This window comes from Taurulus bubalis (genome assembly GCF_910589615.1).
Source record: "Taurulus bubalis genome assembly, chromosome: 15".
Taxonomy (NCBI): Eukaryota; Metazoa; Chordata; class Actinopteri; order Perciformes; family Cottidae; genus Taurulus; species Taurulus bubalis.
Genome location: NC_136603.1, coordinates 13,786,377 through 13,801,412, shown reverse-complemented (window position 1 = coordinate 13,801,412; position 15,036 = coordinate 13,786,377). Strand labels below are relative to the sequence as shown.

General features: G+C 40.2%; 2 protein-coding genes across 2 annotated transcripts; both read right to left on the bottom strand.

Annotated features, from left to right (window-relative positions):
- Nucleotides 1-1,599: 1,599 nt before the first annotated feature.
- Nucleotides 1,600-7,598, bottom strand: LOC306748312 (NADH-ubiquinone oxidoreductase 75 kDa subunit, mitochondrial-like; the record flags this gene model as incomplete). The annotated part of the gene is made up of 18 exons (XM_079231466.1): nt 1,600-2,130; nt 2,727-2,799; nt 2,920-3,054; nt 3,144-3,319; nt 4,158-4,312; nt 4,415-4,575; nt 4,671-4,800; nt 4,898-5,026; nt 5,120-5,265; nt 5,368-5,482; nt 5,573-5,707; nt 5,798-5,983; nt 6,069-6,199; nt 6,314-6,395; nt 6,628-6,704; nt 6,832-6,939; nt 7,046-7,140; nt 7,520-7,598. 18 exons carry the CDS (start codon nt 7,596-7,598, stop codon nt 2,039-2,041), a joined length of 2,205 nt encoding a protein of 734 aa, XP_079087592.1. The 3' UTR covers nt 1,600-2,038.
- Nucleotides 7,599-8,939: 1,341 nt separating this feature from the next.
- On the bottom strand, nt 8,940-10,851 carry cmklr2 (chemerin chemokine-like receptor 2; the record flags this gene model as incomplete). The annotated part of the gene is made up of 1 exon (XM_079231037.1): nt 8,940-10,851. One exon carries the CDS (start codon nt 10,849-10,851, stop codon nt 9,772-9,774), a length of 1,080 nt encoding a protein of 359 aa, XP_079087163.1. The 3' UTR covers nt 8,940-9,771.
- Between the last annotated feature and the right edge of the window lie 4,185 nt (nt 10,852-15,036).

Here is a 15,036-nt window from a genome sequence, read left to right as displayed (position 1 = left end):
TTTCCATTTCTTTCTGAGAGCTCTACGTTTCTGACAGCTGGGGTCAATGTTGGACATACAAGGGCATGTTGGCTAAAGGCCATTTATATCAGAATGGGTTCGCGTTAACACAACTTTCGACACGGAGAACCGGACAAGCAGCGAACGGTGACTAACGGTAGCTTCACTGTCATTAGAGCCCGGGGAGCTAGCGTACCAACATTAGCTTGAAGTCGATGGACAGATGTGAAACTTTACACTAAGCAATTCTAAGTGGATGAACCTGAAGTTTAACATAGATCCACAAGACGCAACTTGGTCCATCTCCAGGCAGAAATACGTTTCATCAACATGAAACAGACACAAAAACTAGCAATCGCTAGTAAGCTAACAAGCTATCAAAGCTAAAAACACAAATCAGGAGGCGGTAGCTAACCAGGAAACGGAAACATCAGAAAATGGCAACACTATAAAAAGGTATATTTTCAGTATAGTTTCATTAAAAAAAATGCAAGCGTAATCATGAATTACATAACATAACTGGCACTAATCGTGTGATTTTGTGTTCATAAACATGACACATTTATAGCCAAATTATTCCAGACAAAGGCTCCACATACGAGGCTTAAGGCCTGTCCCCGAAGGCCTCCGTCATAATCGATATGAAATATAGCCACTATCGTTACATAGTGTCAACGTAGCAGACTATAGGAATCGAAACTGTCAACATTGCCTCACTTCTCATATCTACTGAGGGCGCCGAGTCATTTCGTCAGAGCTCAAGTTATAAAATAAATGAGTCATTAATAAGGGGCCTATTAGCTTCGACAGCACAGCGGCCTCTAGTTGAACGCTTGGCCGTTTGAGGCCAGTGCAAAACGGTACGCTCAGAAATCGAGACCGAGGCTGTAAATTATTTCGCTTACCTTGAATTGGTATGGGCTGTGTAAGGTATGCGCTCCAGATAGACGGCCGAAATGTCTATTCGATTCAGCTAGGCTATTTCTGCATCGATATTCGAGATAGGATAATAACAGTGATCTTCATCGAGCTTGGTATATCTTGAAATACGGATGCATTTAAATATGGGCTATCCAGAGCAAATTACAAGCAGTAGGCAGGCTGCTGAGGATTTTTGTTGGATCTACAGCAGACTCCTCACAGCACCACTACAGGCACTGCGAGGACATGACAACAATCCGCTTAACAACAACAACCTCTCCTACCATATTGGAAATTCAACTTTGTTAAAAACCCCTACAATGGAGAAGTGTCATGTTGATCTCTTTAGGACAGGAGTGACCGTTTGGTGAATGACAGTGCCGTTTACATGTTTTACATTTAAAACAATTTGGTCGAATTATATTGACTGAGAGGTCCTGCAAAGGGTTGCAGTGAAAATCCACCTGGACCACGGCTATCGTCCTCCTTATGGATGAGTTGCCAGCCCTGCTGCCACTCTTCTTGCCGGCTGTTCACTGATGAGAGACCACGTGTCCGGCAGATAAAGGCGCTAAGTTGATTGGTATCGCATACAAACAAGACAGCGCCGTCCAAGGCACCAGTACATCTTTTTGATACTTTTGACATGTTTTAATAATAAAAAAAAAAACACACACGAACTTAAATAGCGGGGTTCATTGCGCTTGCTATAGAAAACTGGTTCATACACAAATAGCCATACCTGTAATACGATATACTCCATACTTTTAGAAAAAATATAATTAACACTTTTAATGTTTGTAATTTTACAAGAAGACAATATATTATATTTACTTTTTAATAATTATTTTAAACCTTTGGTTACACCTATTAAATAGTAATAAGAGGTGAAAACTTGAACTGCTAGGAGTGCATCTTTGGAGAATTGGTCAAATAAGCTTACATATCCACTCTGCAAGAAGTACATGCCTCTGCAGGTTAATAAACTATATTAGTTCCATAATTTGCATAGATAACTAGGCACCTACTATAATAAAATAGTGCAAATATAAACAATTCTAGACATGTGCAAATAGCTTAGTTAATTAGTGCATATATTTTGGTTATCCATTGTGCTTTAGCATATGGCTGGCTCGTCCACTGCTTGTGCTCCCTCACTGACAGCTTTCACACACTTGGCCATCGTCTGGGAGGCTCTGCTTATCGGATCTGTGGGCAAATGACAAATGAAAAAATTGTCCTATAAACGCAACAAACAATTACTTTTATATCTGAGTATATACACTCGGTGTACGTATGCTGATTCAAAAAGAGATTCAAAATGATTGTGGGCGCTCCAAGCGGCTTGCCCTGATAACAACTGCAGAAGTAACAATACACTTCCTTGAATAAAAAGCATAGCAGTAAACAAAACAAAGTATTTGCTCAGTATTTTGCATTGTTTTTGAAAGAAACCTCTGATGACTGTCATTTAAACAGGACACTTTAAATGATTACTTTATTCGGCCATAGCGTAACACTTTTGTGGGAATTGTCATTTAGATGTATTTCATTTGGAAAAAAATAATAGCTGATAAAACACAGAAGCTATTAAAAGGAATATAATGGCACATTGCAAATGAGATGCAGTTATAAATACTGGAATGTGACATTCATATTAGTATTACTATTACATATTACTATATATGAATATATTTAAATCAAGGCGTTGATACATCACTGCTGTGTTTCTTGGAGGATTTTGGAATGAAAACAACATTTAGACTGAGTTTAGTGAGACGAGATCCAGAGTGCCAGTGACCCACCTGTCATATAGAAGTCCTTCACAGTAAGCTGTGGAGGGACTAAAGGTCCAGTAAGGACAGCCTGGTTCACTGCCTGAGAGAGATAAACCATCATTATGAAGACAAACAAAAACTGAATAAGCAGACATTTAAATAAAGCTTTTGTCTCCTCTGTAATCAACTAAACACATGCTGGAGGAAGATAACAGCTGACCTTCGACAGTTCATTAGCCTGCTTAAAGTAGTTGGCCTCCTCAACATCATCATATCGCACGAGATTTGGGGAAACCTCTGCCATTCTATCACGCACTTCATCAAGGGTGTCATATGGCAGAGCCACTCCAGCAAGCTCAAAGAGGGATAGAGAACATACAGCAGCATTTAGTCTTACTTCTTATTATTTAATATAGTGTGATTTCTTTTAGGGGGGTAGTTTACCTCAGATATGGCTCTGATGATCTTCCAGTCCTCCCTTGCCATGCCCGGGGGAGTCACAGCCACTTTGGTCTGCTGCGCACGGCCCTCAGTGTTCACATAGGTGCTACATTTCTCAGTATATGCAGCTCCAGGAAGTATGATATCAGCCATTGATGCCCCAGCATCACCATGGTGGCCTGGGAAGTTAAGGTACAGAACATTTAAATTAAGCAAGAAAAAGTTTGATAAACACCGCTTTTTTTTTTTTACAAAAGGTATTCCCGTATTTAATACTTTGATGAAGGTGATGGAGAACACTGTGTAACACTTTGGTCCACTGTGCACTGTATGTCAGATCCTGCATTAATGTATGTTGTTTTACTCAGGTTCATGTGTTAATCAACCACCCAAATCCAAATGGATACGCAAACTTTATGTGTTATAGTAGCGCAATAGTCAAGTGTGCCCAATGGCTGGAGCTTGGTAGAGTCACAGAAAGACTGAAGATGGGGGGGAAAGCCAGGGATTGAGACAAGGACATAGCAGACAAGCAGACAGAGCTAACAGTGTTTACCTGACAGGAAAATAGAAGGTGGGTGCTACACTTCTGTGACGGCGTTAAAAGCTGTAACTGCTGTATGAAAGCAATGCAGAGTGGCGAGTCAGCGGGGAACGCTCACATGCACTAAAAGCGTGCACAGCCAGCCCGACTATGTCAACAAAGCAAGGAGAAGCTGGCATTACAACACACGCAGAGGAAAAGTGACTTAATTCTCTGCTCAGGTAGACATTACTCCACTATATATTTATTCAAAGCTATTAGCGGTTTGCTGCTTTGTTAAAGTTTGTTCGGCCAATCGCATCACAATCCGTCCCCAATGTGTTTTGGGCTCATTTACATGTGGTCAAGCAGTATCTGTTTGCAATCAGATCACACAAAATGTAATTTAATGCAAGGTGTACAGGGGCTATCAGATGCTACACATACATTAATGTAAATGAAAGCTTCAGCTGCTGTGCAGTAAAACAGCTGACCTTGATAAATTATGAAGCTGTCCTTTGGGAGGTCTTGGCGAGTAATGCAGCCAGCATCTGCTCCTAGTAGGAACAGAACTTTGGGTGGGTTCTTTCTGATCGCCTCCACACCTGGTTTGTATCCGAGATCAAGTGCAGCCACTTGACTGGCAAACCTGAAGACACAGGAAAAAAACAGCACACATATTACAGTAAATATCCCTCTTGAACGCTCCATGTTACTGAAAGCTTTCCCTTTAATTTTCCAAGACTATGACCTGTGAAGCACATTGAGAACCTTCCAGGTTTCCTCCGCTCCACTGCTGATGCAAGCGTTTTGAGCAATGGTTGACACAGCAGCCATTATCGCAGCGCCGTCCTCTGTCTGCAGACAACTGCTTCCAACCACAACAACAGGATGCTTAGCTTTAGCCAAGACCTTCAAGAGAAGATAAAAACACACAAAAACTAGGAAGAGGCCTTGAAGTTGACTGATAACATGCATTACATTACTGAGCGTGCTCACAGTGTTACCTGGGAGAATGGGTGAGTTCCTGACGCAATTTCTTGAAGAACCTTAGCAGACTCCCCAAGATGGTCATATGTGTAACTTAGGTCCACTTGCTTTCCCAATAGAGCCACTTGCAACTCATTGTGAAGCCAGCTGAATCAGAGATACAGAGAGCGTATTAAAGAATGCACATTTGTGTTGACCATAAATCAGATTTACGAGTCTGACATTGTTAAAAAACCACAAATACCTTTTTCTGATTCGTGCATTGAAGAGAGGAGCCTCATAGCGTGGGTTTGTGCCAACCAGAAGCATCAGGTCAGCTTCCTCAATGCCAGCAATCCCAGTGTTTAAAAGATAGTTTGAACGCAGGTCAGATCTAAAGAGGCCAAGGTCAAATCAGAAACTTAACTTCAGGGCAAGTCCAACTTGCTGTTTCCCATCTTCAGTTTCACTCTTTCTGTGGCCTTACCCAGCTCCAGCCTCTGGGAACACCTCTTCAGTGCACAGGTTGTCACTATTCAAACGGTTTAACAAATCTTTCAGGGAAATGAGAGCCTCTGCATCCACCAAGCCGCCGACAATAGCAGCAACCGCATTTCCTTTGACTCCTTGCAACTGTCATGAAAACAGATGTTATTTAGGACAGCCAAAGTCGAAACAACAAGTTGCAAATTATCATCCACGTTTACAGTAGGTCATTCATCATAAATGACATACTGCTCCAGCAACTCGAGTCAGCACATCTTCCCAGGTTGTGGGAACCAACTGCCCAGACTTGTTTTTCACCATTGGCTGAGTAAGTCTCTGCCTTTTGAGTCCATCATATGCAAACCTGTCAGGGTGAAAGCAAGGTAGAGTTCAGCAATGATGCAAACATCATACATGATACCTTAAGGTACAATTTGTATCATTATAAAAATACCTAGTTTTGTCTGAGATCCACTCCTCATTAACATCCTCATTAAGACGAGGCAAGATTCTCATCACCTCGCCCCCACGAGTGGTCACCACAATGTTACTACCCACAGCATCCAGAACGTCAATGGATTCAGTCTTCCTGTAGAAAGCCAAAGATAATATATAAGAGTAAAAACTAACCTCTGACTATAAAATTATACTCAAAAGGTAGAGCACAAAATAAAAGAACCTGGTCTCCCAAGGGCGAGCAGTGAATGCATATGGTTTAGAGGTCAGGGCCCCCACTGGGCAGATATCGATAACGTTCCCAGATAACTCCGACATAAACATCTTCTCCACATAAGTCCCAATCTGCAGGTCATTGCCTCTGCCAGTGGTACCAAGGTCCTCCACACCTGCAATCTCACTAGCAAAGCTGTAGGAGCAAAACAAATCCTTATTTGCATATCATTAATTTACTCAGCATCTTAACTTACTCTAGATATTGATGTGTGACTCACCGCACACAGCGAGTGCACTGGATGCAGCGAGTCATAATGGTTTTGATAAGAGGGCCAATGTTTTTGTCTTCCACAGCTCTTTTGCCCTCTGTGAAGCGGCTCCTGTCACTGCCAAACTGCATGGACTGGTCCTTCAGACAAAATAGTATTCAGTCGTACTAGTCCATCTTACATTAAATCATACATTTAAAAAAACAGTGTATGTCATGCACATTCTACTGTTCACTGGTGGTGATTATCTTTACCTGGAGATCACATTCTCCCCCCTGATCACAAATTGGGCAATCTAATGGGTGATTAGCCAGGAGGAACTCCATCACACCCTCTCTGTGTAAAATGAAACAAGAGTTTTGAATATCACTATTTCTGGTTACTTTTATACAAAGAAATATTAACTTTGTTGTGGTTTTTTTGTGTGCTTGTGGGATATCATAACACCTGAGTTGAAAATGACCCACAGACAACTTGGAATAATTACAGGACAATATTAACTCTAACCAAACACAGATATGTCATAGTATCAGAGAATACAATGTCTTATTTGTGACTTTGATCCTACCTTGCCTTTCTTGTTTTGTCAGAGTTGGTTAAAATGTTCCAGCCCTTCATGACTGGCATCGCACAAGCTGCCACTGGCTTCAAGATGGATGAAAAAGTATTACTGAGTATTTCAAGTTATACAAGGGAAACAAAACACACACACACACACACACACACACACACACACACACACACACACACACACACACAACCTTAAGCATACCTTAGGAACTTTCTCTATCTCCACCAGACACATGCGACAGTTTCCTGCAACTGACAGGCGCTCATGGTAGCAGAAGCGAGGAATCTGCATTCCTACCTTCTCGCATGCCTAAAACAAAATTGAGTCACAGTATTAAATCTGATATTATGACCTAATATGTCAACACATTAGCTATCAATCTTATGTGACTGTATGCATGAATCTAGCATGTTACCTGCAACACAGTGGTTCCTGGCTCCACCATGATAGGGTTCCCATCCACAAACACCTCCAGGAGGTTACTGGCAGCTGCTGTTGCTGCAGTGCGAGCTTCAAGCACAGACAGAAAACATTTTTAAACATTTTCTACAAATCTTTCTTTTTGTTTTCATCCAAGGACTGTTACTTTAAGAAGAAGAAAAGCTGCAAAATGTATCATCATCTCTATTACATCCCATTATAATGAATCCCAGGCATGACAAAGTAATAACACATGATTGCCACTGAGTACTATTGGCTAAATTGAGCAAGAAACAGCCTTGCACCAGATGTGGTTTCTGGCACATCTGCAATCCTGCCTATAATCCATCAATAGAGCAAAGTGACAAGGGTTTGCACACAACAAACCACGTATAGCATGGGTGTTCTGATGAAATACAAGACACACATATGATCAATTAATCCGGTGATAAAGTGGCATTTTTCTCACCATTGTTCGTTGCAGCCGTACTTCCTTTGATAATTGCTGCTGGACAAATACTCCGGCTCACAACACGCAAACGCAACATGCTGCAAGAAAGGCAACGTCACGTGTGAGGTCTACTTATTCTGGTTCACATGTGTCGAGTATTGACAAGACCAAGATTTCCAAAGCTGGTGCGTCATATTAACCCCGAAGAGCCGTAAAGCATCTCTGCCACTAGCTAGCAAAACAATAGCAGAAACACTAGCAAAAACGTTGGTGTGCACAGGTTCTGTCATTTAGATCGGCTCATTTATGCTGCGACGTATTTACAAAAAAAAAAGAGCATGTCTAAATCAGAGTGCTATTCACGACGCCCTTTAGTTTAAAAGACACTTGACGAAATGTCAAACTACGCCGAATATAACGAACGTCAGATTTGCACAATGATGCACCAAGCAAAGAGTGTGTTCGCTCGCGACATTCTAACGTTCCGCCAATGATACAAAGTATCAACTTCCACCGCGAGAAGCAACATTTCAGCGTTTGGAACCTTGACTCCAAACTCACAAATGTAGGTAACACGCTTTACCTCAAACAAGCGAATGTAACATGTAAGGTCAATCTAATTCCTGCACACTAGTCCGTATTCACTTATAAAATGACGTTTCTAACGTTCGTTCAGCAGCGGTGACTACAAATTGACTACATAGTTAATGTTACTCCTAAACACCACGGTGATGTGTTGCTTACCTTGCTGGTGGTTGGCTTTAGTCTCAGGAGACTGCCTGCGACGCAGATGGCGCACTGCCTTGTTATTCTGCTGCGTCACGGATTAAGTAATCCTCTATAGGCTATAATAATCCACGGCTACTTTTTCCTCTACTTTTCTGTAATTACTGTCTAATATAGTCGCACTGCACGTGAATGCAACACTGGCTGTGACAGTTATGTAAACCCTCTTAACCAATTTGTGACAATCTGCGGTTAAATAGCAGCTGCAGCAGGATTTTCGTCTCCCGTTCAGTTTTAATTCAGTTTTTCATCCTTTAATGAGCCACTTTAAAGAGCACTTAATTCAAAAGATGGAGGGGTCGCAGGTACACTTGAGTTTCCCACAAAATGAAGTGATGCTGATTGTAGTTGTTGAAGAAGTCTAAATTATTTTTACAGTTATTCCTGGGATTCAAATAGGATGGTAACATATGTTAACCTAACAGCCATGACATCCTTACAAATCAGAGTTCACCAGAAATAAAGACAGGAAATGGCTGGTAAACAGAACCTCTGGAAAAGGCAGGGAATGCACATCTTGATTCAGGCTTGTGGATGCTTACTTAAAAGCCACCTGGAAATCGAGACTGTGTGTAGATAAAACATCAAATCCTGCTTTTTATTGACAGACTCTTCTCACATCAAGTCAACAATAGAAAGAAAGTACAAAGTGCTCAAAGTACAAAAGATGTTCAAAAGAAGATTTTTTTAAGAAATATGCTATTTACTTGAAATATATTAGAATACAACATTTATACAACTCTTAATTAGTTTAAAAATCAGTTTACTTACAATACATTAATAGGTGACTAGCAGCTATATAAAAACATAGTAATGTATACATACAATAGATTTATGCAACACATCCCATCTCCAACCTAAAAGATGCCGGGCCTCAAGAGTAGACTACAATAACAAATTCAGTAGGATAAATACGTTATTTGCATTTGATATAACACTGCAACTGATTACTTTCATATGGTTCAATCCTTTTGTTTTACTTGGTCTATAAAATTACAGGAAATTGCGAACATTTTTTGGAGCCCAAGGTGACATCTTCAAATTGCTTGTTTTGTCTGTCTAAAACACCAAGATATTCCCTGCACTCTCATAGAAGACAAATAAATTCAGGCAGCACATTCTCACAATTTAGAAGATGAAACAAGAAGATAACTGGTTTGGAAAAATATATTTATCAGTATATTGAAACTATCAATTAATTATCAAAATATGTGTCTTATCTATTTCATTGCAAATCACTGTTGTACAAATTAAAACTAAAGGGAACGCTATTGCCTCAATGTGCACAATATGCACAGTTCTACTCAGCTTTTCCTTTGAGAGTAATTAACAACTCTTTCCAAATGAAACACAATTGGAAAATCTTAACAATACAGCTGGAAAGATCAGCTTTGAGAATCCTCATTTACAGTAAGCTAAAAAAAAGTAATAGCCAGTCTTACTTCAACATGTTTCATGGACAACTAATCTGAGGATGGTTGTAATCATAGACTTGATGACTCCACAGGCTCCTCTGGGACACTGTCCTGATGAACCTCTGACACAGACTCCATCTCGGTTGCAGAGATTGACTGGCTGAGCTCTCTCAGTGAACTCTTAGTCATATCCAGGCATGCACGCTTCAGGATATGACGCACCTTTTTGCCCAGGAGCATATACAGGAGGGGGTTAATGCAGCTGTTAAAAAAGCCTAAACTGGTGGCAAGAGGAAAGCCCGTTTTCAGTATGTTGTGTAGGTATAATGAGGAGTGTATTGATAACTCCATCAAGCTAAAAGCATGAAAAGGTGCCCAGCATAAAAAGAAGGCAAGAATGACAGCAGTGACTGTCCTGGAGAAGCTGGACAGCCGAACCAAGCCCCCAGATTGATTGACTTTGATTGTCAGAAGTATACCCGTCACACATATGGCAGTAAAAGGCAACAAGAAGCCAACAGTGGTACGAATGACCACTATCATAATGTGTCGCATGGCCGCTGTGTGTCCATCCTGTGTGTGGAAGTTGTTAAAGCACACCACCTTGTCGTGGAGGCGCATGGTGTCACGAAAGATCAGCGCAGGACAGCTCAAGGCAGCAGCCAGCCCCCATATGAGACCACATACTACCCAGGCCCTCTCTTTAGTGCGATACTTCTGAGACCAGTTGAGGTGGACCAGAGAAACATATCTGTCTATACTGAGCATTGTGAGAAAGAGCACACTGGCATACATGTTCATCACAGACACAAATGAGTTGAGTTTACACATGACCACACCAAAGTCCCAGTGGAAGTCACGCAGTATGTAATCAATGTAGAAGGGGAGAAAAAGCAAGAATACAAAGTCTGCCAAGGCTAGATTGAGCAACCAAACACTGTTGACTGTCTTTTTGCTTTTAAATGCTGTCACCCAAATAACAGTTCCATTTCCAATCAGACCAAGCACAAGGGAAATAATGTAGATGACCACTGAGATTATGTGCATGGTTTCCCTCTGCTTGTGGTCCACTTTAAGTTCCTCCAGGTCTCCGTACTCCAGGTAGTAGTCATAGGTGTAGTTCCCATAGTCCTCGCCGGACTCACCCATTGTTGCAGGGCTGTAACCTCTGTGGGGAAGCTATCTGGGAAAGGAAAAGCTCACGATAAGATGTATTCCTTTAAGATGATCCGTAAACACAATAATTCAAAACATGCCCATCTATTATAATCAACCTATGACACGTTGTCTCACCTCACACACTGATTATGCTGGGCTGTTCCCCAGAAGGGTCCACTTGTCCTGTGCCTCTTTCTGATCATCCAGTTTGTGTTGACGTTAGGACTGGGTGTGTCCTGAGTAACCCTGGAACAAAGTGTCAACATCCGTTTGGATCAACAGTGTGGAGAGTGAGATGCCCACCAGATGAGGCAGAATAGAGTGATTCATAGTGTTTGTTCTAACATGGAAAAATAAATGCTGTATTGTTATGCAGTGCAATCTTTTAATTTCATTGTTCATCTTTCCCAAGGTTATTACCAAACCAGCAACTGGGATAAATGTTAGATTTTTTTCTCATATCACTAATATTTGTATCTTCATCAAGGCCAGAATGAGACCCATGGCAAAAACAAGATTTACTAAAGCCAGATTAACACCAAATGTATATGTTTTTATCAGGCTTGTTCCAGGCTTCAATACAATTCTATTCATATAGCATATTGATAAACTTTGTAAAACAAAAGTTTAAGTAAACATAACAAGGTTAAGATTAAGAATATTGATTATATCTCAATTTCAAAGAGAAGAATTGAATAAATAATGCATAATCAGACTTTGCCATACAATTGTGTTGAAAGTACCAACAGACCAAAGATAAACTGTTGGTCCATGACCATCTCAGTGCAATAACTCAACAAAAATAATGATACGTAGAATATGTCCTTTAAAAAGTAGAACGCTTCTGCAAGTATGAATGTGATAGTAAACAATAGAGAAACGTATTTGTACTGAAACGACTCAATGGAACAAACGCTGAATGCGGAATCAGTGCAATCAAAGAAGTACAACCTGTATGAGCAAGGGTTCCTTTATGTACACACACACACACACACACACACACACACACACACACACACACACACACACACACACACACACACACACACAGACACACACATCTCAGTAAACGATGCAGACACATTGTTTATGTACTTAATAGCATGTTGAGTAGTAATACCTCATACTAAAAGTGCCACATATACACTATTGGCATACTAGCGGAATACACATCAGATGCTTTGCCGTTTAGATTTTAAAAAGACAGTGCATACCTCACCAAAAAGTGCAGCGCTCCCTTGTATTGTATTTGGATGAAAACAGCCTCCCGGTGACCGTGACTGCTAACGTTTAGCCGTTTAGCTCCGTTTTGCTGGGCCTCGTCAGTAACTTCCCCACTCGGCTGCAAAACTCTTTCTGCGGCATGTGCAGCAGTCTTTCCGTGAGTCCATCCAAACCCGTCTCCATTGGGAGGAGACGTGCAGTGGGCGCGCCTGGCTGACGCGTCCAACATGGACCACTGAATGAAGAAAAGTTATTGCTCACCCGCACAGAAGAATGCTCTCATTCACCAGACGAGCTGCGGCTGCTTTTCATAACAGCAGTGTAAACCAAACGGGCGATGGCGTAAACCCGGAGCGCCCCTCTTCCCCCTCAGTGGATAAGCGGATAAGTTTTGAATGCTGCAGATTTCTCTCCTAAAATGCACACATTGCTTTTGTCAGTGCCAAATTGATAAAAAACAACTTTTTTACAATTTCAATTTCAATACATAACATTTATTCTGAAAAAAATGTGAATGTATTTTTGCCAACTTCATTATTAGTATTATTATGTATGCACAATATCAGCATGACAGCTACAGCATTAGTTGATGACAGTGATTTATTACTGCATTTTTCATAAAGTGTGGGGACTTGTGAGAAGTTAAAAAGAAAAAAAGAAATGGTCCAAATCGGTAGAACGGATCACATTCAAAATCAATCAATTCTAAAACTCCACCTCCTTTGGTAAAATAGTAAAAATAAAAATAAATCAAGCCCAAGCATGGATGACATCAGCATGGGTTATTTTCTCAGACTTGCTAATGCTCCTCCAGAGCCACAGCATTATACAACTGTTTTCACAGACTGAGTGACACTCCCACCACAAGTTAACCAACGTCCATGTGTAAATACATGTTTGAAGTGTGGTGGAATGTTTATGGAACATTTACTCACTCAAGTACAAGTCATAGGTACTTGTACCTTACTTTTTATTATTATTTTTTTCATTTATTTATTTCCATGTTATGCAACTTCAGACTTCTACTCAGAAGCAAATGATCTACTTTCTACGTCAATACAATTGTCTGACAGCTCTACTTTTTCGTATCCTGCAAGTGAAAACCAGTATCTCCAAATGTGTCGATTTTGAATTAGAAGTTCTCTGATTGACAGATCCAGAAAGACTATGAAGTTTTCATCAATGGGTTATACACCAGTTAAAGGCACAACACCTGCTGTGGCATCACTGATGGAGGTACCGCCAGAACTTATTTTCAGGTTGAACATTTTAGCTCCCTGCCCTGTGATGTTTTTCCAATATATATCCTAAACAAGAAGTAAATCACATTGAAAACCAGTGAAATTACCTTTGACTGTTTAGACAAAGTATCAATAAATTACAGACATTTTTACCAGCTGTGTTTTGCAGAAGAGATGTCTATTGCTATTACATTTGTCAAATGTAATAGAAACTAAGTTGTTCTAACTGATGCAGGTTGAACTCAGAAAGACTTCATGTGGACTCTGCTGCTTACTCATCCCTTTTAGTTTCATCCGACAGCCTTGTCTCAGTTGTCTCAATATCCAGTGACCCAAAATGACCAACTCATCCCTCTATGGACCACTCAGCCCTGAGGGAGGAGCTGTCACATCCTCCAAGAGTCCCGTGTGTCTGAGATCTGCATAGCCCAATAAAACCTACAGGTCGGGCCATGCACTCGTTACAGTTCATGGCTCATGTCACACAGTCTTTCTTGAAGATTTTCTGCGAACCAATTGCTCAGCCATTGTCATGTTGAGAGCCATGTGGAGGCAATCCCTGGAATGGGAAATTGTATAATCTAGTATTCTATATTCTTATAGAAGTAAATAGTGCAAATGCTTGCAATGTGTGACTTGTGGTTCATGCAGCAGCTTTCCAACTGCATATCCTCTTATAACAATCAAAAGGAGAATGTTACTCTACAATGGGGAACAGACAGGATGTTTTCAACATTTTACACATCCCCCCACACATTGTTTCACACTTGTGTTTCCGATACGCTTCCCCTTGTAAGAGTGTCAACTACATTTACTTATGTACTAAAGTACAAGTTTGAGGTTATTTCATTTGACTTGATTATTTTGTCGATGTGACTTTATGCCTCACTACATTTATTTCAGAGCGGAATATTGTACTTTATACTCACTACATAAAAATAAAAAACCTATTAGTATACTTTGACTTTGCATATCAGTATTTTTACTTACAAAACATATGATCAGCTTCAACAATATGATACAATATTATTAGTTAAACAACTCCACGACACTTGCTTTATCAAGCTCAATCATTAAAATGTGACTATACAAATTGATATATCAGTTACTGAATTAGCCAATAATGGCTAATAACCACTTTTACTTTAATGGTTATGTATATTTTACTGCTCAAACTTCTGTGTTTCTACTTAAGTTCAATTATGAATACAGTACTAATATTGTGTTATTGTGTTGTGTTACACCTATCCAATTAAAGACGTGGCTAAATGCTTATATCCTCCCCTAAAACATACACATCTATTACATATTAGATGTATTACAACAATATCCCAGACATTAAGCCATATCATTTCAAATGCTGTCTATTTTCTACGTGTTATCGTCTCGTATTCATAACAAAAATACTTAGGCTGGGTTGCACCAACATGGATTAAATTAATCCTGGTTTAGAGTTAATCTAGGTTTAGTAAATCTAGGTTTAAACTGGTTTATAATTATTCAGAGATGTGTTGCACATCTTAATTTTAACACTGGATTAGTTAAACTAGTTTAAATAAGGGTTAAAACAGGATTAGTATACCGTTACCGATACCGTTAGTTACCGTTTATAGCCTACCACTACAGCGGCTTTAGCTAATAAACTCCGTCACTCTAGCCAGCTATCATGGCACGTCAAAGAGGCTCAAACATTTGAAAAGATGTTGCTGAC